Source organism: Pelodiscus sinensis, chromosome 3 (assembly GCF_049634645.1).
Source record: "Pelodiscus sinensis isolate JC-2024 chromosome 3, ASM4963464v1, whole genome shotgun sequence".
Lineage (NCBI taxonomy): Eukaryota > Metazoa > Chordata > Testudines > Trionychidae > Pelodiscus > Pelodiscus sinensis.
In genome coordinates, this window is record NC_134713.1 from 158,872,845 (window position 1) to 158,900,180 (window position 27,336).

At 45.3% G+C, this 27,336-nt stretch overlaps 1 protein-coding gene across 1 annotated transcript in view; it reads left to right on the forward strand.

Moving 5' to 3' along the window:
• Nucleotides 1-1,517: 1,517 nt before the first annotated feature.
• CAPN13 (calpain 13) overlaps nucleotides 1,518-27,336 on the forward strand; it is a 95,014-nt gene continuing 69,195 nt past the window's right edge. Inside the window, exons 1-2 of the mRNA XM_075925332.1 lie at nucleotides 1,518-2,073; nucleotides 25,761-26,012. Of these exons, the coding sequence (XP_075781447.1) occupies nucleotides 25,770-26,012 (243 nt within the window). The 5' untranslated portion in view covers nucleotides 1,518-2,073; nucleotides 25,761-25,769. The remainder of the gene's footprint in view (nucleotides 2,074-25,760; nucleotides 26,013-27,336) is intronic.

Sequence of the window (27,336 nt, forward strand, 5' to 3'; positions counted from 1 at the left end):
GCATTGGTACTAGGAGTTAACATTTTCAAGCCCAGCATTGCAACCTGCTCAGGTTTTTTGCAATGAATGAAACGCTGTGTTAGATAATGTCACCCCACCAGATTATCGATCCTGGTGCCAGAATACCCAGCAACAAGTGTTTGGAGCAAGATATATTCACGAAGGATGCAGCACCTCCTTTCTGCAGAAGAATGAACTCAAGTGTGTTGAAATAATCAACCTTCCAATAATCTAGTTAGTGCTGAGATTTCATAACTTAAAACAATGTAAATAAACCAACTTATTTCCTTCAATAGGGTAATTTTTAAGTGGCTTTTTTTAATGGATCAGCTGGTTTCCAATTGGCTAAAACGTTTAGTCTGAATCTCTTTCTCCTCTTGCCCAATCAGCACACACCTATCTAATAACAGCACTGTCAACAATCATGACACTACTGCACAATATCCATGAGGCAACAAACCTTGGCATTTAGTAGCAGCAGGAGATCATTATCCACTGGCAATGTTCTTTATTCCACTGACACTATTTCTTAAGTAACATTCAGAAACCCAGCTGGCTGTCTAGAGCTGATTTCACCGTGGATGCTAAAAGTTATTTAAAATCTTTTTTTTAAAAGACGCACCCACGCCAACGCTTTTCTAATTTTCAACGTCAAGCTCTGTTGCTGTGATGAGGCTGTACGTGCAGGGTTGGTGATTTCCTTATGCTAGCGATCACTCCAGTGGGAGTTTATTGCTTTGGTTCCAATCACTTAAGTTTGCTTACCCAGACAAAAGTCATTCAGGCAACATCACTGCTGATCAGTGGTCCAGTGGGAGTGATGATAGGGTGGCACTAGCAAGGCTTCAATGCATGGGTCTGAACCTAGGCTATGGTACTGGAAAACTGCCTTGGGAGAGGCTCATTCTTTGCATATTTTTGTTTTGAAGTGTTTAGGAAGAAAGTCAGCAATTACGAAACAGGGGTTGGGGCATTTAAGCCATCCAATGATGAACAATTATGCCACGTATTACTAGCTTTTTAAAAGGTGCTGTTCCACGCCAGCGGGTACCCGCTGAATAGATAATTGTAAAACAAACTCTATACTCCAGTTGACACCCTTTCTAATTACATCTCACCTTCATTAGGCTATTAAAGTGATAAATGCAGGCAATTACACCAAACCCTACTGAAAACACTCTGTCTGTGACATGCACTGACTGCAGCATGAGTTATTTGCTGAGGAGCCCAGCAGAACTCCCCTGGCGCAGGGGAAGAAGTGCAGAAAACAAAAAACCAGCAAAACAGAGCCCAGCTGATTAGAATATGGGTGACTGTACATTTCATATCCACTGTCAAACATTTCTGCTGGCATGGAGCAGTCCCCTGAGACTGAGTGGAGGGTTCTTTCCATTTTAAGTAGGTCTGCATGGGAACAAGTAAGGGGAACTTGGAGTGTGCTCGGGAGGGGGAGTTGTCAGGCTTGCTTTGAAGCATAAGAAGGAATTGAAAACTGCAGTATACTTTCCCTTCATGGATGCAAACTCTCTCTTGCACATACTCTGTCGCACATGCTCACACAGTATGCGTGTTTCTTGTGTGTGCATGCGTACACGGGAGTGCACACTGTCAGGCCTGCACCTAAATCACATTATAAAACATGATGCTGCTGTCCAGCGTCCCAATATGACATGATGCATCATAATTGACGTTCACAGGTAGGTGTCCAATTACAGCCCGGCTCCCTAGGGACTGACACCCCACTACCAGGATTTGTAGGTGCTGGGGAGAGAGGGAAACCCTGGCTTCCCTGCCTGCCATAAGTCTTGAATGGCCCCTTTGGGCTGGGCCCTGGAAGTGCTGATGACTTCTAAAAACTGCTATCTTCTCTTTAGCTGGCAGGAGGGTGTTGGCTAAAAATGTGAGCTCGGATAAACAGAGGGGAGGATACATTTGCCTGGTGGAAAAATACTTTCTGAGCCAACAAACCTGTGAGAGGCTCGAGTTCCCTTAACTCTTAGGGGAGGCAAGGATCAGAAGTGGAAGTGGGCGGCGAAGACGGGACCGGCAGGGGAGAGCGAGTGGCAGAGAAACGTAGGTCGTGCTAAGTCTCTTTATTTTCAGTGTCAATATTTTACGTTTTTCTCAAGAGAGAAGGGTGCCCAGTACTCAAGAGGCTCAGTGAGTGAGGGAGGGAAGGGTGCCTGGTGCTCATAGAGTGAAGCCTTCCATGCCCGACCTCTCCCCGGCCCCTCGGCATGGGGCCATCCAAGAATTCCAGGATTCCAAAAAAGCCAATATTTGCCAGAAAATTGGAAAACCTGAACACTGGCTTTTCCCTGGGCATTTTCAGGGTCAGGGTAACTCCTGACAAGGAAGGGCCTTAGAAGGGCTTTGCTGGAGGAGACCAATGTTTCCTCAGCTGCAGTTTCCCAACCGTTCAGGGCCCTGCAATCTACCCCACAAGAGAGCAGAGATCTGCCAAGGAAGAGAGCACACAGGGCATGTCCAGAAGCATTGCTTTACTGTTGCTGTTCAGCCATGACTCACAGCTTTACTGTGTGTTCTGCTAGCCAGCCTAAAAACCACCTAGGATGTGGAACTGATTGGGGAGTAAGACCTGGCTTGCAGAGCATGAAGGACACAGAATCACCATCCAGCCCAAAATTAACTCCCCTGCTGCTGGGATTTGCCTTTTGATAGCCCATGCCACTGCCACACTTTAGGAAGGGAGCTGAAAAATCCAGGCAGGCGTCTGAAGTTTCATTGCGCTCCCTCAAGTTTTTTGTGTTTGATCATTTTCTGGGAACGAGCTGTGGAGCAAGGACTAGGTTAACTTGCAAGTGTGTGTTAGGAGGTGTTGTGGGACATGCCGTGAACTTGTGTGGTGGGGGATAAAGATCAAAAAGAACAGGTGCCATGTGGTGCCCAGAGCCCTGCACTGCTTGGGCAGAAGCTCCACCCACAATGTTCAACTGGAATTTGCGTGGGGAGGATTTCAATCTGAAGGGTCATTGGCTGGCTCTTGAGGAAAGAGCGGGCGGGGTCAAAGAGTGGGTGAGGGACCTAAACTGTGCTGGGAAAGAGAAGCACAGCGGCTTTTGTTAAGATTAAGTTTTCCCTCCGGGTGTAAGACAGCTACTGAAAGTTGTTGTTGCATTCACTTAGTGGCTTTTTCAAACCCACGAGGCTTCAGCGTATTCACTAGATGGATTTTGAAGAGATCTGCGTGGCCCTCCAAATGGAGTTAAGAAAAGTAGCTAGGACTGCCTAATACCCTGGGCAAGTTGTTTGACAGGAAGTTGAGAGCTATTCTAGTGACCCCAAGGGATCGATATTTACCACAGTGTGTGCTTAAAAGGGGTAGGTCGCAATGTACTCTATTTGCAGACTTGCAATCTATTGGGCAGCACATCAGGCCCAGGCCAGCCTATGTGACCGTCTCTCTTCAGCCTCTGTTCTACACTGTCTGCAAGTCCTAATACTGCTAATGAAGGTGGAGGCCTTTTGCTTTTGAGGCCTGCTCCACCACCCCTTGATGTTAGTGGATATTGGATCAAGTCTTGGAGCAGGTCCTGAGTTCCATTGCACAGCTGAGTGTGAAATCCTTTGCAGCATGACTTGTATAATTTTGTAGAGTTGAAGGCTGGACAGGATCAGAAGATCTAGTATATCCCATGCCTCCCATATGTCACACACTTAACTTTCACCCAATTACCACTGCACTGAGCCCATTAACTTGTGTTTGACTAAACAAAGCATAGCCTGTTGCTAGTCTGCAGTTAGTGCAGCTAGAACAGCTGAAAATCCAGTGCCACGTTGCCTAATGAATAGCCTTTTACTGAGGGTGTATCCATTTAGACCACCAACTTTCAATTGCTCTGCTTTCTAACTGCAGAGCGAATTTCATTTTAAAATCCCAGCAAGTTGGCAGAGATTCTCTTATTGCTGTATAACTGATTCTTCTGAAAGATTAGCCAGCCACTGAGTAGGAGTGGAATGACTCCCTTGTTGTACCTCGGTGTTCTGTAGCTCGGTACCTTCGGTGGTCTGAACTGTCAGTGTCAGCGTTGTCTGGTCAGGGTCGTCCTGGCACGCTCCTGACAGGACCTCTACTCTGTTGGTGATAAACTTTTGGCTGTGTGCGTAACAATCGGTACTCCCTTTATCTAGAGTGTTAGATTCCCCTGCACTTGGGTCAACACAGGAGATCTCAGAGAGGCCCCGGAAATGACAGATGCAGGCAAAGTTTGAAATCAATCGAGCAGGTTTATTGTCAAATGCGAAGTTCTACTAGTTGGTAACAGAGATCAGTACAATGTTACACCACTGGGCACTATGGCCCACGTTGACAAGGTACCAACACCGGGCAGGCCCATTGCCGTATAACAGATATTAACAGCAGTTAGTCAAAGTTAAGCTACTGTGCGTTCTGTAAGTTCAGGCAATGACACCTGCCATTCAGGCACCTAGTGCGCCCCCCCCCCCCCCAAACGTCAGCCGGAGAGCACCCTCTGCGGTGTCCTTTTATAGACAGGGACAAACAACTTACATCACTTCTTTATGTACCAGGTTACCACCCTCTGTTGCCTAGTTACCACCCCTCACCTTACGGAAGGGGGCTTACTTACTATCCTTCATGCTGTCAATTCCGACCCGGTCCTGAACCTAGGTCAGTATGTGCATTAGTTTTTGGGGAGTCTTTGTACCAAGACATTTCTTATTAAGATGTTCCACTACTCCCCTTTAGCTTACAGTCTGTACCCAGTGCCTCCCTGTGTCCTTCCCTGCTCGACCTAACTTACACAATCACACAATTATCAATAGGGCCTCTTTCTTGGCTCCTGTGTTACTGAACCAAAGTCTTGCTCACTAGACTGCAGGCCTGTTGCTGTTTTCATGTTACAGGCCTCTATTTAGGCCTGCTGATTCCATGTTACTGACCCTCAACTTACTACTTCCCTCAAACAGGAAAAGAAACATACCTACCCTTGGCATTATGCTTTTGTTAAAGAGAACTGCATGAATAAGTAAGTGTAAGCGGGGGAATGGTCCTGCTATTGTGGGGAACTTTCCTGGCTTCTATACCACCCCGGTGAAATGGACCAGCAAAAGGATCTGAGTCCCCGCTCCCACATCCTTTACCCCACGGCCTCCCTGATCCTGAGGGCTCCCCCTCCACTCTTCTGAGTAGGAGAGACCTTGAAACCCCAACAAGGCTGGGCCCAGGTTTCCTGGGGCTTAATCCCCGACCTTGTAGTCACTAGGGGCAGGAGTTAGGGTGTCCCCACTCCGAGGTGCTCTCTTTACACTGCAGGCCTTCTTGGCCCAGTGATCACTTCATAAGGTTCAAAGCAAATACAATTTATTAAACATCAGGGCTACGTCTAGACTGGCCCCTTCTTCGGAAGGGGCATGCTAATTTCGAACTTTGGAATAGGGAAATCCGCGGGGGATTTAAATATCCCCCGCGGGATTTAAATAAACATGGCCGCCGCTTTTTTCCGGCTTGGGGAAAAGCCGGAAAAGAGCGTCCAGATTGGCGCGATCCTCCGGAATAAAGCCCTATTCCGGAGGATCTCTTATGCCTACTTTCAAGTAGGAATAAGAGATCCTCCGGAAAAGGGCTTTATTCCGGAGGATCGCGCCAATCTGGACGCTCTTTTCCGGCTTTTCCCCAAGCCGGAAAAAAGCGGCGGCCATGTTTATTTAAATCCCGCGGGGGATATTTAAATCCCCCGCGGATTTCCCTATTCCAAAGTTCGAAATTAGCATGCCTCTTCCAAAGAAGGGGCCAGTCTAGACGTAGCCCAACTGATTAAAGAGAAGAGAATAAGAAAAAATGAGAATGGTTAAATGAGAACACACAGCCCTTCTCTGTAGCACAGGGACATCAAAACAGCAGCCTGCAGAATGTAAGGACAGTCCACAGTCTCTTCCTTAGAGGCCCCTTAGAGGCCTTGGATGTGCTGCGGAGGGGGGGGAGGACTGCAGGCTGGACACACTTGCTCTGGCAGTGACCACACAGCCTCAAGCTCTAAGTGGCCAGACCCCTCTCCCAGTCCAGAGCCTCTCCCCACACTTTGCAGTTTCCCGCTGCTCACCACATCCAGCTGCAGGCTGAGCTGCTTGGCCAGTCTCTAGCTTCTTGCCTTGCTTCTCTGTTCCTTTTGGCTCTCTGAGCACTGCCAGTCTGCTGCTCAACACAGGGTCTGCGCTCCTTGAGTTGTGTGTATCTGGCTCAGCTGCTGCAAAAACTGCCCCTCAGCACACAGCTTGCACTGCTTGGGCTGTCTCTCAGCTCTCTGTTTGCTCAGAGAGAGCCAGAACAATCCCAGCTCACAGGGAGGATGGGGCCTGGCCTCTCCCCTTCGTCACTGGCCTCTCCAATCTGTCAATCAGGCTGAGCTGGAGTGTTGGCTGCTTTCCATTGTCTCTGGGGTCTGTCAGTCTCATGAACCTTTCCCCTTCTGAAACTGGGAGCTGGCAAACCAAAAAACTCCCACAGAGTTTTAGTAAGGGGTAACAGTCCCCTTACATAAGGTTCTGCAACTGGGGATGACACTCTGCTGACAGCCTACAAATCAGGAATGGAGAACCTAAGGCCTGGAGGCCTACTTGATCTGGCTCTCAAAGTTGCCTCATTAGCTGAGTATAACTCATTAAAATTTGTGTGATATTAAACATAATTGCAGGGAACTACACCCCACATGGGTCAGGGTCTAAACCAACAACCTGAGGTTATGAAGAAACAATCCTCTGGGATGGTCCATATGGAGTTTCTTGCAATTTTTTTGTTTTTGAAGCATGTGCTACTAACCATCTCAGACAGGACCACTGGTCTGAGTGAGCGTGGCAAGTCTTAATGCATCTCATCCTCTTGTACTTCTGGTGTGGCTAGTTACAATTACATATTCAGAATTGGCTCACTGAATATTTTGCAGTGTTTGCTTACAAGTCGTTGCGTTTGCAGACATCCCAGCCAGGAAATGTAATTGCAACCAGGGTCATAGAAAGTCAACACAAAAGCTGCCTGAACACAGCCAGTGAATCCATGTCTGGAGATTTTGTGGGAAGCAAATTCAAGAGGAACATAAGCCTGGTTGAAGTAAATTCAACAAAAATCTCAATATTAGTGAGCAGGCCTGGCCAAAGAGGATGCGGGACCCAAGCGGGCACGCTGAACCGGCCAGGAGCTGGGCAGTGCAGGGCCCTGAATGCACAGAGCCGTGGGGCCGAAAGCGACTGCCTTGCCTATAGGCCGGGCCTGTTAGCCAGAGGCCTTTAGCTTGTATTCACCAGTCTCTAGATGTTGGCTAGAAGCTTGCCCGTGTGTCAAACTCATTAACATCTGATTGCGGTCTGATGTGTCATATGAATGGGAAGAACCCAGCATCATCACGAAATAGCACAAGGGTTATCTTTGTTGTCAGTTCTAGCAGAGATTAAGGGTACGTCTACACTACAGTGTTATTTCAAAATAAGATAATTCGAAATAACTTGTCTACACCCAAAATGCATTTTGAAATAGCGTTTTGCTATTTTGAAATATTGTATCCACACTGATTGGATGCTGAATCGCATTTAAGGCCAGCTGAAACCAGTTCCGGCAGGGCATCAAGTCAGGATTTACTTTGGCTGGCTGCTGCCTGAGGCTAGCAGAGGCCTGTGTTTAAAGGGACCCCCCTGGAAAGCTGGTTCTCCGGTTTCCCTGCTTGCTTGCCTACCTCTCTGAGGGACAGCAAAGCATTTTTGTCTCTGCATGCTCTGGTTGCCCTCACTTGGGACACGACAGCACTCTGCACCATGGAGCCGGACCTGCCACTCTGATGCTTCTTTTGGATGTGTTGCTGCAAGCCTGGCTGTGCATTCTGCAGGCTGCCTTGCATCATCTGCTGCAACCCAACTCCCACACTGTCATCTGGACCCTCCTGGGGTATGTGGAGGATCAGCTGCCACTCCTGCACACCAGCATGCCCCGCCACATCTGGCGTTTGGTCACCAGCAGTGGCTGGTGGGACCACATCATCCTGGAGCTCTGGGGAGACCAACAATGGAACCAGAACTTTAGGATGAAGAAGGACACCTTCATGGAGCTCTGTGAGTGGCTCGCTCCTGATCTGCAGTGACAGGACACGCACATGAGGCCCGCCATTCCCCTCCAGAAGTGTGTGGCCATCGCCCTCTGGAAGCTCTCCATGCTGGATAGCTACCAATCCATGGGGAACCAGTTCGGCGTGGGGAGATCCACCGTCGGAGCAGTGCTCATGCAGGTATGGCAGTCTCTGGCCACTGTGTCGGGGGGGGGGGGGCGTGCAAGGAGGGGATGCCCTAGGGAAAAGGGTGGGAGGTGGTGCAAGTTCCCCTCCCCGGGAGGGTTTGTTCTGTCCCGCCCGCAATATGGACTGCCCGCGGTGGCCAGGATTGCGGGGGAGGGGGGCCTCCTCGGGAGTGGGGGCATGCGGCAGTGGCGGGGAAGGAGCATTCTCAACCACCCTGGCACCCCAGTGACTCTTGGTTTTGTGTCCTTCTGCAGGTGGTCAAGGCCATCAAGAGAGTGCTGCTCCACAGAGTCATCCGCCTCACTGATGTGGATGCAGTGATCGAGCGGTTTGGCACCCTGGGCTTCCCCAACTGCAGGGGGGGTCAATCGACGGGACACACATCCCCATCTGTGCCCCGGACCACCAGGCCTCCCTGTACATAAACCAGAAGGGAAGCTTCTCAGTCATCCTGCAGGCCGTGTCTGACCACCGGGACCAGTTAGTGGACATTAACGTGGGCTGGTCCAGCAAAGCACATGATGCACGGGTGTACCGCAGCTCCTCCATGTGCCAAAGGCTGCACGCCGGGACTTTCTTCCCCGACTGCCGCATCAGGGTCGGGGACGTGGACATGCCTGTGTCCCTGGTGGGGGATGCGGCCTATCCCCTACAACCGTGGCTGATGAAGCCCTACATGGGACACCTCAACCCCTCCCAGCAGGCCTTTAATGCCAACCTCAACAGGGCCCACATCATGGTGGAGGGGGCGTTCAGCCGGTTGAATGAGGTTTACCAATTTCTAAATAAGCCCTCTGCTATTTTGAATTAATTTTGAAATAGCGGTTGGCTTGTGTAGACACTAGTGAAGTTATTTCAAAATAATGGCTGTTATTTCCAAATAACTTTGCTGTGTAGACATATCCCAAGTGACCAGGCTATGAAGAACGAACTGTCCACTTTCCCTTAGTCATGTTTTCATGCTGCATCTTGAGGGAGTTAGAGGGGAAAACACTTAGTATGCCTGTTTTGTGGCTGAAAAGCAGACTCCACCAGCTGCTAATCTGGCACTTTTCATCAGCTAGACATTTTAATAAAACAAACATACAAAAAGAAATCCCAATGAAACGTTTTTTTAATTATGATCACTTGGTGTGTTTCTCCTCCCTCCCCCTCCCCCCCCCCCAAATCATATAACAACTATGCTCATTAACCAAACTCCCGGAGATTTATTAAGCTAGTTTTGTTTCTATGAAACAATTAAAGATTAACAGCTCTGTGACCGCACTGTGGGGTTTTTTTTCTATACACAGTTGTTAAAACACAATAAAAATGTTTTTAGTCATGTATCATTTTGACATGAAGTAGTTGTTTACTATTATTTTATATTAAAGTAGCTCCTAGAGGCCCTGGTCGGGGATCAAAATGTTATTGTGTTAGGTACAGTACTCAAATAATAGGCAACGCAGTCCCAAGGAGATTACAGATGCAGGAATTTAGATTAAACCATTTCCAGTTTCTATATGTGACAGTGTTGTTGCTTCCTCTTGCTCCCTCTTGCTCTCTCCCTCCTTGCAGCAAAGTGGAAGTCCATCTGGTCAGTATAAAACCACAGCCTTGGTGCCTTTCGTGAGTTAAGCTGTAGTGTTCTCCCCTGCTCGTAGTTGACAGGAACAGCTCCACTGCTTTGCTATTAGATTAAAGGGAGCAGAAAGCTCTATCAGAGAGCAGGAAGGCAATTCTTTGTTCCTGGAATCTGATCCATCACACACTGCTGTATTTCCTCCTCAATACCATTCCCTGTCACTCACAGGAACACACCTCCGGTCAAACTCATTACAGTTTGATTCCTCGGCTAATGGCTATGGGGGGTTGGTTTTAGTACGCTATTATGAAGACGGTAATTGAAATTCAGGGGTTGGAGAGTAATTGCTTGGTTTTCAGTACAGAGAGGGAAAGCATCTCTTTCTCTCTCATGCACGCACACAGAATTGTGCCTCTTGCAATAAACAAAGCCTCTTAGGGTGCACTGATTCTCCAGTGGCAGACATGGTATTAAAATACAGATAGAGAGAGCCATATGCAGACTCCCAGCTCTGTTCCAATGTCCTGTAAAAGCCATTTTTACCTGGCTTATTCCCACAGTGATTCAAAGATCTGTTCCTCTGTTGTGCGTTCACTATGAGGGTATGTCTACACTGCCACCTTAGTACGAACTTGGGTGGTTAATGTAGGCATTCGAACTTGCAAATGAAGCCTGGGATTTAAATATCCCGGGCTTTAGTTGCATGTTCCTGGGCGCCGCCATTTTTAAATGCCCCATAGTTTGAACTACCTGCCTGAGGCTACACGTGGCATGAACTAGGTAGTTCGAATTAAAGCTCCTAATTCAAACTACCGTTAAACCTCCTTGCAGAAGGAATAACGGTAATTCAAATTAGGAGTCAGCAAAGCTTGATGGGGGGGAGGGGCTGAGTCACCTCGTGCCCCCTCTGGAATTTCTTCACGCCCCCCCGCCCAGGGCGGGTACACCCCCCAGTTTGGGAACCCATGGTCTATATCATTCCTGTTAGATATCTATCCAACCTGTTCTTAAATATCTCCAGTGATGGATATTCCACAACTCCCCGCCTCCCCACCCCCAAGCAATTTATTCCAGTGTTTCACCACCCTCACAGGTAGGGAGTTTTCCCTAATGTCCAATCTAAACCCATTGCTTCTTGTCCTATTCTCAGAGGCCAAGGAGAACAATTTTTCTACCTCCTCCCAGTTTTTAAATACCTGAAAACTGTTATCATATTCCCTCTCAGTCTTCTCTTTTCCAAACTAAACAAGCCCAATTCCTTCAGCCTTCCCTCATAGCTCATCTTTTCCAGATCTTAAATAATTTTTGTTGCTCTTCTCTGGGCCTTCTCCAATTTCTCCACATCTTTCTTGAAATGTGGTGCCCAGAACTGGACATAATACTCCAATTAAGACCTAATCAGTGCAGAATAGAGCGGAATGACTTCTCGTGTCTTGCTCACAACCTTCCTGTTAATGCATCCCAGAATCATGTTTACTTTTTTTGAAACAGTGTCACACTGTTGACTCATATTTAGCTTGTGGTCCACTATGACCCCTAGATCCTTTTCTGCAGTATTCCTTCCTAGACAGTCACTTCCCATTCTGTAGGCGTGAAATGGATTGTTCCTTCCTAAGTGCAGTACTTTACATTTGTCCTTATTAAACTTCATCCAGATAATTTTGAATTATGACCCTATCCTTCAAAGCAGTTGCGATCTGCTCCCAGCTTGGTATAATCTGCAAACTTAATAAGCAAACTCTCTATGCCATCATCTAAATCGTTGAAGATATTGAACAGAATCGGTTGCAAAACAGATCCCTGCAGAACCCCACTTTTTATGCCCTTCCAGAATGAGTATGAACCATTAATAACTACTCTCTGAGTCTACTACTCACTGTTATCCAGCGTTATGCACTGTTACAGTAGCCCCATCAAAGTTGTATTTGCCTAGTTTATTGATAAGGTTATATGAGACCCTATTGAATGCTTTACTAAAGTCTAGGTATACCACTTCTGAATGGTGGTAAGTGAAACAAAAGTAATTCACACTTCTGTGGCTCTTTTGGGTAATGTTGATCATTAATTTGGCTCCTGAACTGCTGAGGTCTGTGTATCACTGATCTAGTCAGACCCCCAGTAACATAGGCTGCAGAACTGCTCTGAAGCAATTTGTGTTTGAACTGGGGCATATGTTTTAGGAAAAGTACCAGTCCTGATTTTAAAATGGCCAGTCATAAAATCCCCGACAACTTCCCAAGACCCCAGCATGGACTTTCATTTTTTTCATTTCTTTGCTAAATTAACCTACTTGCAAAACCTTTGCTGGTGGACCCAGACCCACTGACTGGGGGAGGAGAGGGAAAGGGGGCAGTTCACCGGGGCCTGGCAACTAAAAGGGGCCTAGAGCTCCTAGCCACTGCTGCTACTGTGGCTGGAGCCTTAGTCCTTTTAAATCCTTGCTACAGTGCCAAGTTGTGCGCTTTGAGGGCTGGCTGCCCTGTCTTGCCCCTTCTGCCTGAGGCCCTGACCTTTCCAGAGGCATGTAGGCGGGCCTCTCACACCTTGCTTGGGGCCTGTGGAAGCTGTCACTCCCCCGCCCTCCTACCCAGGTAGACCATTAACACCACACCTCCCTTGTGAAAATACTGGGGAATGACCTAATTTCAATACAACCCAGTTCCACATACACACACTGCTGCTTAGACCAGTTTCTAAGAAAAGCTGGTTGGGAATTTTTCACTAAATTTTTCTAATTGGAAAATGCTGATTTGTTGAAATCAAAACTGTTCACAGCAGAATTGGTTTTTGACAAATTCCTGGTTTTCGGGAAAAAATGAAAAAGTTTCATAATTGTCAAAATGTGCCTTTTGCCAGCTTTAAAAGGTTCCGTTTTTTGGTTTGAGAACCCTTTTTCTTTAGAAATTGAACTTGTAGTAAAAAAAAACAACAACACAAAAACAAAAAAGGGGAGGGGGAATGTTTCAATTGATCCAATCTTAAAATATCAGGGGCTATTATTTTATATTGCAAAATTTACAAATATTTGACTTTTCGTCCCACTGCAGGATGGGAAAATTGCTTTGAAATCTCAGATTCTTGCATGATGGGAAAACTGTTTTCCAGATAGCTCTGTTTGACTGTGACGCTGCACATAGCATTCATAATGCTGTATAGAATAAAGGGTTATAGAGGTTTTTTTCCTTCAGTGAAGAAATCAGTGATATAATGTATGTAAAGAAGAATGTATTGACATCTTGGTCTGAAGGCTGATGAGTTTTCTTCATCCATTGTAAATAATAGTAACCAGAAAAAACCAGAATGAGATTAAATGGGTGAGAGGAGGATCAGGAATGTTGACTAAGGGCCGTATACTGTTTTCTACCCTGATCTTCCATTCTCTTTTTATGCATGGGACCCAAGCTGTTTGGTTTGTTGCTCTACTTACATATTTAATGTCATAGACATGATATCAGTCATTCTAGTATCTAAGTACTGAGAGTACATAGAAAGTAGTACTGTACTGTATTATCAAAAGCTACCATATGATTTTAAGAGCAAAAGAATCCAGCATTTGAACTTATCTGAAATTGCTCATGTATATAACCTGAAACACCCTGTTGCACATGAAAGACAAAGAACAAAAAAAACCTCCACAATAATGAGAGAGAGGAACTGGACTTGCAGCTGGACTGAGTAATACATGAGCATGTACCCACAGTCTGGAAAATCAAAGCCAACACACACACACTGCTTCTTTTCATTGGCACAGCACGGACATGAGTTAATGTATTTGCCAACGTTATAGGGCTTCATGCAGTTGATAGCTGGTCCCTTTGGTCTTGGGTTCTGAGAATTTACAGTTTGTTGTGTGCCCTGGGTTTTCAGATAGTGGTGCAAGGTAGCTTGCACTGCAGTGGAGTAAATACCGTCTGTGCTGAGGTACAGCTATGCCATATGCTTCTTTTGTAAGAAATACTTACACAGTGGAAGTACTTCCCAGTCCCCCTTTCCTGCCCCTGCCTGGCGATAAATAGCAGCGTAGCCAGTGAGGCACAGTTTACACAAGTAGGCTGTGTCTAGACTGGCCAGTTATTCCGGAAAATCAGCCGCTTTTCCGGAAAAACTTGCCTGCTGTCTACACTAGCCTCTTGAATTTCTGCAAAAGCACTGACTTCCTATTGTAAGAAATCAGTGCTTTTTGCGGAAATACTATGCTGCTCCCATTCGGGCAAAAGTCCCTTTTGCGCAAAAGTTTTGCACAAAAGGGCCAGTGTAGACAGCTCAGATTTGTTTTCTGCAAAAAAGCCTTGATTGCGAAAATAGCGATTGGGGCTTTTTTGCGGAAAAGCACGTCTAGATTGGCCACGTCTGTGCCAATCTAGACGCTCTTTTCCGAAAATGCTTTTAACAGAAAACTTTTCCGTTAAAAGCATTTCCAGAAAATCATGCCAGTCTAGACGTAGCCGTAAAGTAAAGACAAGCCTGAAGTGTGCCTCTGAGCACACACCCTGCGGTCTCTCTACTTACCCAAGCCATGCCTCCCATTCTACACTGCTGCCTCCCTGCTGCTGAAAACTTTTCCTGCCTCCTCCCTTCTGCAGGTACATCTACATTGCGGCACTATTTTGGGATACTTCCAGTATGTGGAATAGCTATTCTGCATCTTTGAAAAAAGCCCAGTATTTCGAAATATAACGGGCACTCTATTCCAACATCCCTATAAACCTCGTTCCTGTGTAGACAGCGCCAAATTACAAAATAAGATATTTCAAAATTAAGTCAAAATACATAATTTGAGCTATGCTAATTGTGTAGCATATTTTGAGTTAATTTTGTAATTTGGAGCTAGGGTGCAGTATAGGCGCACCATACCAGAGCTTTTCACTAATGTATAGCTGCCCACCATGCTGTGGTGAGTAGTGAAAGGTACCCTATGCACTGCTGGCCCCGGTGTGTACTGCAGGGGTAGCCCAGGGATTTGTAGTGATGCAGCTTCACCAATGGCTGAAATCCCAGCACAGAAAGGGCCTTAGTTTAGAATATTGGAGATTAGTTCTTGTGTCATAGGTCTTCCTGGTTTATGGCCATAAAAACACAGGAAGGAGAAGAGTCCTTGAATGAAGCCTGGCACATGAAATCCCATGTGATGGGGCTAGGCCCTAAGGCTGAAAGGGCCATAGGGAAGTCCTCCAGGTGGCTAGTGTGGCTAGAAGCATACCAATTGATCAGGGGAAGGAGAAACTATATAAGAAGCTGCAGATCTAGAGGCCCAGATCTTGAAGGGAGAAGGTCAGGGATGGGTGGCTGGCAGAACCAGGGACAACTCCCAGTGGAGAGCTGTTGAGAGACCAATGGACTTGGAAGTAAAACCCTGAGCTAAGGGCAAAGGAGTTTTCTCCAGGAGGGAGAGTCCTGGAGGCACCACTCACAAACCAAGGGAATGGCATAACAGTGAGAGTGACTTTACAGACGGTACTGGGATCGGCCTCTATTTGAGAAGTATCCCAGAAGGGGTTTGTGATCACACAGCGTGCAACTTGGCCAGAGGGTTGAGTAGCTAAAAGGGTTTTAAAACTGAGGCAATGCAGGAACCTGCGCTCAGCCATACAGAAACGCTCATATGAGGGGAGTGCTGACCCCATTGCACTCCACAATGGAGTAAAAAGGTGCTATAGAGAGGCAAACTCCTGCATGAGGAGTGAACACTGATTAAGGGTCTTATAATTTGTCCCACACTTTACACAGTCAATAAAAGTTTGTGGTTTAGCATGAAATATGTATTCATATAAATATAAGGTTATAAACACAAAGCAAAGAGGGTAGTGGCTTGCCTATAAATAACAACCGCGGGAGAGGAAATGGTAGCATGAGACAGGTATACAAAATAACAAATTGGGGAGTAAAATTGATTGTTCATTCTCTCTCTCATCCAGCCCCATTAATACTAGAGCAATGGGACACTCAATGAAAGTGACTGGTGGCAAATGTAAAAGCAGAAGGAGGCTTTTTTTTTTCTTTACCGAGCATGTGAATGAGCTTGCTCTGCTGGGATTCTTCTTGCCCTGATTCTTCCCTCACTCACAGCCATGCAAATTGGCTTCCATAAGTGGATTTACATAGATGTAAAATCAATGGCAATGAAGAACTTGGACGTAGTCATAAATATACCACAGTCATGCTATGCCAGCACATGAGTGCCCTGGGTGGAGTGAGGAGGCTTAACAGAATTTGTTGTTCCATCAGCATGATATTGGTCTCTCCCTCCCCACAAAAAACATGAAGAACAGGCCATTGCTGGAGGAAGCATATCGGCCATGACAAACCACTGGGCTGTTCTACATAGTAATGGTTTGAAGGGGGAGCTGGATATTTAATTGAAAAAAATCAAACAAAAAAAGTTGCTTTTCCATTAAATCTTTCATTGTATCCAATCCCCTTACACACAAGTTTCCATTAAAAATACAACTTTCACTTTTTATGACTAGTTTTTATAGATTTTTAAAGCTATTTATTTACAGTGTTTCAACATGTTCACAAATTCTTACCATGTGACTATCAGAGACAAAACAATCATTATAACAGTTGTCTTTTGTTTAAAAAGACATTACGTAGGAATATGTTCATCAGAGCTTTCTGTTTAACCGGATGATGCATCATTCCACCATCTGCAATATTGATCCAAGAGATTTTATTAAACTGAGTGTCCAGGCGTAGCTCTTAAATGTCAATATTCCAAAATATTGAATGAGTGTACTGTTTGGCGGTGGTGGTGGTTGTTTTGTTAGTGAGTGTACTTGGAGAATTGAATAAACCAGTGTTTCTCAAACTTCATTGCACTGTGATCTTCTTGTGATCATCAAAATTACTACTTGATCCCAGAAAGCAGGGCTGAAGCCTGACCCCTACCATCCCAGACAAAGGAGCCAAAGCCCAAGTCCCAGTGCCATGAGGAATGCCAAAGCTTGAGGGTTTCAGCCCCAGGCAGGGGGGCTTGGACTTTGGATTCAGCCCTGAGTTTCAGCAAGTCTAACACCAGTCCTGGTGACCCATTAAAATGGGGTCATGACCTACTTTGTGGTCTTGACCCACAGTTTGAAAACTGCTGTAATAAAAGGTAGCCAATACCAAAGCATCTATCTGTCCTCTGTCTATTTGGCTAGGTACACAATTGATGTGTTACTGTTTTAATAACCATGAACTCCCATATTTTTTAACTAATCCTCGAGCAAGTTGAGAAACAAAATCTGATTTGAAAGTACAGTACTGGTACATGGGGAGAGTGGAGCAGTTAAAGTTAGTTTTGATCTCCAAATAAGTCAGAAAAGGGTCTTTCTGAATAGCTTTCCAACCATTTGTATCCTGTGATTCTCCCAATCTTTAAAGCAATCTGGTTTCTAATTTTTGTTATGATCAGGATTATTTCAATGGGTGTCATTTGTGAGGGGAAAAAACAGATTTTTTTCCCCTCCTAGTTCTGTCCCAAACCTATGGAGTAGCCTTTGCTAAAGGAGGTGGGTAAATTTCAGGTGGACATGATTTATTATTAATCTACGGTAGCCTAGCAGTGTTTATACTGTCACAATTTTCTTGTTCAATAAAAGTCCAATGTTTGCTTTAAAGATTGGGAGAACCATTAAATAAAGTGAATGAGCTATTCCCAATATTCTATGGTACTACCAAGCCAGCCAGCTCAAAGCTTCTCCTCTTTATTTAATGGCCCTGTACAAAATATCTGCTCTCTCTTTTGGTCTTTTCTTATTCCATGTAAATTCTAACAATAGCCTCTGGCTACGTCTACACTGGCCCCTTCTTCGGAAGGGGCATGCTAATTTTGAAAGTCAGAATAGGGAAATCCGCGGGGGATTTAAATATCCCCCGCGGGATTTAAATAAACATGTCCGCTGCTTTTTTCCGGCTTGGGGAAAAGCCGGAAAAAAGCGTCTAGACTGGCCCGATCCTCCGGAATAAAGCCCTTTTCCGGAGGATCTCTTATTCCTACTTTCAGGTAGGTGTACCAGTAGTTCGGAATAGGAAGCCTAGTCCAAACTACCTAGTTCGAGCCCCGTGTAGCCGCGCTGCACGGGGTTCGAACCAGTGGGGTTTTAAAAATGGCGGCTCCCCGCTTATGCAAATGAAGCCCGGGAAATTCAAATCCCGGGCTTCATTTGCAAGTGCGGTATGCCTACATTACCCTCCTAGTTCGAACTAGGAGGGTAGTGTAGACATACCCCCAGAATGTAGTTTGTTCTCAATAAAAGCTTCTATCTGGCCAAATCCAGAAGTGCTATTAATTTCATTGGGAACTGCAGTTCCCAGCCCCTCTCAGCTTTTGGCCCTCAGATGTCAATAGGATTTATAGCTGAATGAGACTTGAGTAGTTGTTCATCTTTGGGGGTTTTTTATAACCCAGAGATAATAGCTGATAGCCTGGAAATGACAGTGAGTTTTGCACATCTATAGATCCCAAAACACTTTTCAGCCATTAATGACTTAATTCACATAACCGCCCTCCTGAGGCAGATCACCAGAAGTATTCCCATTTTGCAAAAGGAGAAACTGAAGCACAGAGAGGTATAAGTGACTTGGCCAAGGTCACGCAGCAGTTCAATGACAGAATAGAACTTGAGTCTTCTGATTCATGGTTCTGTACTTTCCAACCGTTAGCCTAGTCATCTCGTGGATTTCTTGTAAACATCACAAATGCTTCACAGAACAAATAATCCACTCATTCGTTAACACAAATAAGTCTCTCTGCTTCCTGGGTTTGAGTACTTTTAAGCCACTGTGAAAATGGACACATCAATACAACCCTCCACAGAAAAACTGACAGTCACAGAACGTTGTCGTGCTGCAATAACTGAAATCCCCTGCCAGGCGGCTGATGGTGCTTTCTAATCAACTTTGCAATGAATATTTTTTAAATCATTGTTAATCCACCATTTAAGCAGAGATATTGGTTCCAGACAATGAATCACAATACCTGGAGGCAAATATACCTGCCATATCCCCAGAAAGCAGGTGATTAACAGAGCACATGTGTTGTCAGATGAGCTGGCAGGAGTGGTGTTTATCACGTCAGTGCTCCTTGCCTGAGATGAAAGGAACTTTCCTTCCTGCTTTTGGTGCAATTAGCTTTTATTTATGTGGGATGAGTGCAACACAGCTCTTAAAGGAAAACTGCACCTGTTTTGTACTCTTGGGTCCGTTTTGTGCTCAGTTACACACCTGCATTTCCCATTGACATCACTGACCATGATCACTGGAGAACAGGACTCTGATTCAAAATATTCACAGGGTAAGAAGCAGTCAAGATGGAGACACTTTGTTAGTGGAACACTGATACCTCCCCTCCCCCCCCCCCGATGGTCTAGTCCTGAACTGAATGTTGATGAAGAGGCTGAAATATTTGCTTAATGTATTTTTCCCCCTCTGTCAGGCATGCCGTAACAATTTAGATAGTGGGATAGGGAGCTGAGAGCCCAGCTGTAAATCTTGTATATGATGGAAACCACTTCAAGAAAGGGGGTGCGGCAGCACCACTAGTTCCAGCACCTATACCCCTTGTTCTTTATTTTCTCCTTGCTCTGTGCTTCTGGGATTCTTGCCCACTCCGAATGAAGAGGAAGCCTGTCCCAAAGCACTTTTATGCCCAAGAACTTCAGGTAGTTTGGATAAGTTTGGGATAAGGATCTGAACTGTGGGGTGATTGTTTCCATCTCGAACCACAATACTGAAGAACATCCTGAGCGACTCATGAACATCACTTATCACTACTAAGAAGCACTTGCCATGGTGATTAAGCTTGTAACCTTGTGTACTAAGGCTATGTCTACACTGGCAATTAAACAAGAAAATGTTTGTCCTTTAGAATAGCTTAACTCCCCCCACCCCCCACCCCTCTATGACACACAGAAAGACAAAAGTTTTGCTGCTGCAATTAGTGTGAACAGCATATTGTTGGCAGGAATACTCACCTGCCGGCAAAGCAAACACCGCTCATTGAGTGTGAAAGTATTTTGTCCGCAGAAGAACCAACGAACAGAGGCTACGCTGCCCAACTTTTAGTGACATGACTGTCAAACATGGCCATGTCGCTAAAAGCTGTCTTTCTTAAGTGTCTGTGTATTTACTTGTTCCCTCCAGCCTCTATGCAACTTTTATGGAATGATGCAATCGTTTGAAAGGTAGAATGATTTTTCTACTTGACAGCTGGGGATTCAGCTGCAGAAGCCAGTCAGCTCCTCCCCTAGAGAGCTGTCTGGATTTTTTTTCACCAGAATATGGAGTTACTTGTTTTTAGGGCTTGATAAATGAAGCCAAATCAGATATCACTTTTGAAAATTTTGGCCTGTTATTTTAATCTTAACTTTGGGCTACATATCAATAGTTATGTACGGCTATATACACTATAGCCTGAAGTTAAGATTTGAATATCTTGGCCTGCAATTTTAAAGTGATATGTGATTTGGCTGGCTCAGTTTTGGGATGGCTATTTTAAGATGCCTTAAAGGAGCCTGATTTTCAGAAAGTGCTAAACACATCTTGTCTAAAATAGGCCTGATTTTTAGATGTCTCAAGTTGGGCTCCCAACAACTGATTACAATTTGCTGAGTGCATTTTTAACAATGGCTTCAGGCAGTGTTAGGTTTTCTAGGATTGGTACTTCATCTTTTCTCACATGAATAATCCTTTTGTGCTCTAGTAGTACTATAGAAAGTAAATGGAACTACCTGAGTGAGTGAGGCAATGAGGAAGTAGACCTATAATTACGCAAAGGATTTAGATTTTAAGCATCAATAAATATTGACCTGAAATGCCATCTTATCATAATACAGGTAGAAGAATGATACGTTATAATAGATTGTATGCTTTGTGGTGAGTCCGTCTCTTATGCCCTGTTCCTGTAATTATAACCTCTGCATTTCCTGGAGGAGCCAAGAGGAAAACAGACTAAATGAAAGCTGGCAGCAGTACAGAAACCATTCCCTGTGGTAACAAAAACCACTGGAGATCAACCATCATCTAGTATAGGAGAGCAAACAGGATCACTATGGAGGTCAAATTGAAGAGATGTGTACTATGGCCCTGCTGCACCTGCACTGTGTATGCTATTTGATCCTGACCTGATATTAAACCTGGCAGTGTTTACTCAAGGAGGTGGTACCATTCTTATATAAAGCAGCACAGGAACAAACTTGAAAATCCTATGTCTGTCACCTTTTCAAGGGAGCCATTGCAGGTAACATTTCCCTTTGCTTTTCTACTTATTTAAAGATTAAATAGGAGAAATACTGGTTCTGGAAAATCATCACAGATGCTTCAGAAGGGATTTGGCTTGGGGGAGAAAGGCTGGGACTCTAATTTAGTGCTTCAGGCATAATGTTACCTGGAGAATTTGCTTACCTGATTCCAACATGAGAGCGACAAAGTGGTGTTTTCAAAGAAGCAAGATGGGGTTGCTTTCCTCTAAAGAATCACTCTGTGGAATGGTAAATTATCAGAAGTAATTGGCAGTGCAGATCCTAAATCATGACATCTTCACACAGCTAGTGTATGCTGTAGTTAAGTGTTGCAATTAGCCATGTCCTATGTTGTATATATAAAATGAAGGAAACTTGACTTGAAGAATAGTGTATGGGAATTGCTCACAGACAGTTAAGAGACAGAAGGCCATGTCATGTGTCGCTGGAAAGGTGACCCCCCACTAGAATGACAATCGCAATGAAGATTTTGTCTGATGGCCAATGGTATTATTGGCGTTCATACAGAGCACCTGGGAGGCAATGTTGTACATCTGTTCAATGCGGATGGGGTTAATCAGGTAATGCTTTTGTACCTTAGAGGTGCACCGTGAAGCTAATTCATTTTTCTAAAGGACTATGAGATCCTTAGAGTAGATCAGAGTCTAACAAAAAAGGACTTTGCCTGCTATTGCATAATGGATTGTTGATTTCTCAGAATTCTCACAATCTGTAAGGCTAAGTTCAATTGTTTTCCCCTAAAAGACAGAGCACCAAATAGGCCACCGTTTGATAGAAGTATTTTTAAAAGCTGGATTGGGAAAACTGTCTGAGGGCAATAAAAGAGGCTGAATATTTCAAATATGAAGTAGGAACAAAATGTTTCTTCTTGCCTGCTTGCTCATTATTACTTCAGACTCAGTGGAAAATGGCAGAAAGAGCCATTGAGTATTGATGTATATAATATTGCACCAAAAACAATAATAGAACAACAGTTAGGGTGTGTCTAGACTACAGGGTTTTGTCGACAGAAGTTTTGTCGACAGATACTGTTGACACAGCTTCTGTCGACAAAGAACGTCTAGACTACATCCAGTTCTGTTGACAAAGCAAGCTGCTTTGTCAACATAACTGTGTGGACGCAAAGGACAGTGTAGATGCAAAACTGCTGAGTTTTGTCGACGTTATGTCGACATAACTCAAAGGCAGTGTGGACGCAGGTATAGTTTTGTCGACAAAAGTCCACTTTTGTCGACAAAACCCTGTAGTTTAGACACATCCTAAGGTTGCAAACCAAACACTCAGAAGATAGGAAATGCCAGAATGAAGTTTGCTGTTGCAACTTTAACTCCGCATCCTTGTGCATATGCATTATGAGACTGTTTTTAATTATGTGATCACTTAGGCAGGGTGTGTGTGAAAAAATACTATCTGACTTACCGATCTTGATAGCTTTTTTCTTTCCCTTTGATGAAGGAGGAGCCAATTTGTTATGGTCAATAACTTCAAAGTACCATGCGTTGCCTCCTCCAACCAAGGTTGGTTTGAAGCAACCTTCTTAATGCTCACAGAGTGAAATTCCTCCTTGTGGAGGGGCCCAGCACAACACAACACTCAAGTCTCACTTAAACCCCAAAAGCCTAATTCACCATCGCCCTGCACGTACCACCTATTTGCTATGTTTTTGTGCCCAAATAGAATCTCACAGCATTCCTAAACTTCCTCAGAGTTGAGACTCCAACATTAGGTTAGTCCTGTGGAAGTTTGCCTCAGTTTCCATTAGGTAGCAGCTGTCTTTGAATATCAAACATACAAGAATAATTAGGATACATTTGGGGCCTAACAAATTCTCTTTCACATTAGTGTAAAGTGATTGTAAGATGCTGCAAGATAAGAATGGCATCATTTTATGCCCACTCTGCACAGGCGTACATAACTATGCACCGTGTCAGCCAGTAGAAAGTCAGGGTCGTAGTGTCTTATCCTGCTCGTTGAAGTGAAGAGGAGCTGCACCATTGACTTCAATGGGTGTAAGATTGAGTCCTGCCAGTTTAAGTGGAAGCCAAATGGATCCTGGGCCTTTCAGGGGTAAATTTTAGCCAGCCAGAGCAATATCTTGTATGCCTGGGCATATGCATATCCAAACATGATTCCTGCAAAGCTGATGAAGTTATTCTGCAGGAGGAAGGTAGTTTAACTGTCTTATCTTCTTCATGCCAGTTGCTAAATTATTCCCAGTGTGTTAAACAATGTAATTAAGCACAAACAGGCATGCTAAAAACTCTCGTTCTCCATCAGAAGAGGGAGAGAGCGTGCGTCAGCCCCAGCCTTCAAGCTCTGTTAGCTTTAATTTGAGTTGTGGAATTAGTAATCAGTTTGGCTGGAACACTGTTGCAGGAAATAGATCTTTGCATGCACAAGGCCCAGGTACTGTTTCAAATGAGTATTTGTTAAAGAGAACCCATTCCCTGTCGTGTTATAGTATATTACGTGAGATTTATTTCCCCTGTATCGAAAAATGCAAGTCCAAAAGGAATCATCTCTTTCTATGTCAGCTGAGGGCTATATCTGAGTTTCATCTGATTTTGTTTATGTGAAATTGCTTTTTTAAATTAAACAAGACAAGACTCTCCTTGTCTTTCCAAGCGATTGTTAAAGGTCCCGAGTGCCATGGCACATGGCCGAAAGGGACTTTAACCACCCAGAAGGGCAATAATACTCTGTACAAACTTGGGAAAGCTCTATTAAGTGTTTTATTGAATGTAGATTAAGTTTTTAATACCCCCATGTAAAATGTTCATAGGAAAACAGAAGCCAGGCTCTCATCTGAATATCACAGCTTCCGCTCTCCTTGGACAGTGTTGGGGGGGCATGAATCAAATCAATAAAAATGATTGTTTGATAATGGAGGTGTCTTTCAGTCAGCACAAAAGGCATACCCAGCTCCAGTGCTTGGAAGCTGAAACCAGAAAAATTTGAATTAGAAGTGAGATGCAGACTTTTAATGGTGAGAGTAATTAGCCATTGGAACCATCTACCAAGTGAGATGGTGGCTTCTCTGTCACCTGGAGACTTTTAGTCCACACTGAATATTTTGTATCGCTCAAACAGAAGACCATTGGTTGCACAGGACTTACTTGGGCGAGGCTTTCTGTCCCTTGTTATGCAGGACGTCAGGCTGAATAATCATGATGATCCCTTTTTATCTCAAAATCTATGAATCCTCTACTCATAGTGAGCAGTGGGCTTAAAAACAAAATATGGTCCTGAAGAGACATGGAATCTGAGGGAAATGGGTGTTTGTAATGAAGGATAGTGCTCAAAGGAATGGTCCATACTGGGGAAATGGTTTAGATAAAATCAGAATTACATCATTGAGGTTGAAATCTGATGCAGAAATGTGAGCTTTGGGATAACAGTGCCCTTGAAAGCTTTTATGGAGGAAGGGTTTTTTTTCCAGCCACACCCCATGTGCCGGGACTGGAGCTGGGGCTGCGGTGCTATTTTTAGTACCATGGTCCCAGCCCCATCTGCTTTGGGGGTGGGGGTGGGGAGGGCTGCATGGCAGGTGGCTGCCTATGTGCCAGGATTGAAGCCAGGCTGCAGTGCAGCTTCTCTTGGGCTGGGGCCAGGATACTAAAAATAGCACCTCAGCTCCAGTCCTGGCACACAGGTTAGCAGCCTGCCACGTGACACAGTGGGAACAACACTGGTTACTTCTACTTGAATTCTTCACCAGCAGCAGTGCTCAGTGCCCTGTCTGTCAGCCAAGAAGTAGAGGAATCTCACCCAGCTGTGTCAGGAAGAGCCTTTCCTAGCTGCTCTTTGTGTAGGAGGGAAGATATTTCCAATTGAGAGAGACCTAAACACTGAGCAGAGCAGTGGCTTTCCAAATCTTGATATGACCCTTAACTTTACAGCTAAAGCCCTAATTCAACTCTCCAATTGATTCAATGGATCTAAATCCCTAAGACTTTGGAAAGGTGCATGAAATGCAGATTGGGATCTAGAGCTGTTTTTCCCTCCTCTGAATCATATGAGATATGGAGCCAAAGACACAGACATCCCTGAGAGTCTTCCTATTGGCATCAATGGACTTTGCACCAGACCCTGAGGCAGGACAATGGTGCAGGAAGACGTGTTGGTCTCCATTAGTGCTCTCAGTTATACAATACCACATGCATCTAAATGTAGACTGAGCAACCAAGCATTTAGAGTCCAAGGAGCTCAGAAGATAAAAATAAGCTCCCACAAAAATACACCATGCCCGAAAGTCACCAAGAGTGGAAAGTGTTTTTGGGGCCCACTACAAATGTCTTGGGTTACCATAGCTTCTCATGTAAATTCCTCCCAACAGTGATATTCCCTTCCCTTCCTTATTGCCCAGAGCTTCTGCATCCCAGACCTCTTGCTCTTTTAGATTCCCTATAGAACACTGTAGTAGTTCAGGGATTCTTGGATGGTTTGCTCGGCCAGTAAGACTTAGAATTGAATCTGAAGCAATGGCTCTGCTTGTTTCAGATAAAGCCAGGTGGGATTTTACCACTTCCTATTCCCCAGGTGTTTCCAGGTAGGAAGGATTTTGTGATTACTACCTCTTTCAGGGGTGTGAGCAGGTGCTCTACTCTGGGCACTTTCACTGTCTCAGTGTGCTTGGTGGGAAGTGTTCAGATGAGGCCATTAACAGTAGCTGACACTTTTTCTCCTCCACAGGTCAGAGACATGATGCCTGCCCCTGGTGACCCATATCAGAAGCTACAGCCAGGCAGGCAAACCAAGGGGAGGGCTGGAAGCCTTCAGAACCCCCAGAAATTTAAGAATCAGGACTTTACCCAACTGAGAGACTACTGCCTGAGACGACGCCTGCTGTTTGAAGATGAGACCTTCCCAGCACATGTCAGTTCCATTGGTTTCAGTCTGCTTTCCGAAGACAAGCTGAGCCACATACAGTGGAAACGACCAACCGTGAGTTCCCTCCTAATGGCGTTCAGTAGCAATGCTGATTTCCTTAGTAGAAAAAGACAGATCCTTTAGTTTGTCTCATGACTGTTAGTTACCCCAGCATGGAGGGCTGCGCCCAGCAGCGCTAACTCAAGGAAAATGCTGGGAAGCTTTGGGACCAAGGCTCCTAGGCAGCTGGAGTGGGGACTGGTGTTGCATCTCCACTAGAGGATGAGGGGGTGAAACATGCATGTTTCGCCATTGGCCAGCACTCAAACTGCACTCGGACTCCCTTCAAGCAGTGGTGCAAGTAAACAAAAGTTCTTACTGGGTGGGATGGGGAAGGCACACCAATTAAGGGAGGGCACATGTCCTCTCCACGTGAGTGCCTACATGATGCCACCCCGCCCCCAGCCTGGGGCCCCATGTTCTTTCCCTCTTCTCCCCATCCCACGTTCCCTGGGAGGCAGAGGGTCAGGGGTAGTATGGCAGCTAGAGGAGCTGCTTGCAGTTCTGCTCCTTTCTCCCTGCCCCTCCCAGCCCTGCCCCTTCTCGGTGGACAGCAGTGGAGGGCAACCTGCAGCCTGTGGGTCTCATGCAGCGCATTGGGGTTCTATGTATGGCCCATGAGTCATTTTGTTTACCATTGCCCAGGCACAGGGTTACCAGGTTACACTGGTTTCCATCAGGGTAGTTTTTTTCCTACCCATATTATTTAAAGGGACACATGCATAAAGCAAGGGCACATGAGGTGAGGTGTGTGCAGATTACACAGAACTGTGACTGCAAGACCCGTGAGTTCCCTCTGCCTCCAATCAAAGCACTAATATGGTTCCGTCAGCACCCCCCACAAACGTGAGAGTAGTTTGCAAAACTACCCCATCCCAGGAGACTCCCTTGGTAATGATACTCTTGCGGCCCACTGAGATGAAGGAGGGCTACTTAATGCAGCCCACTCACTCATCTAGGTTGCCCACTGCTGGGGGTAGGAGGTGGCTGTTCTGCTCCTTTCCCAACTGGGAAGGGCTGTGGAGAAAGGAGCAGAATGCCAGCAGCTGCTTAGGCTGCCATAGCACTCCCAGCCCCAGCCTGGTACTCAGAGATGCGGCAGCCAGTGGAGGGGTTGGGGCTGGTCAGCAGGGAGCCTTTCAGTACCTCATACTGGCTAAAAATAACTTGCTGGTTTGGCGTACCATCCTGGCCCGACCCACTTGCACCACTGCCTTCAAACTTACTTCTGCTTGTCCTGCAGATGTTGTAAGGGTCTCTGAAACTGACAACACTTTGGCTGCTAGAATCACAGACCATAGAAATGAAACTAGCCTGTTATCCACTCCTGTCCCCATGC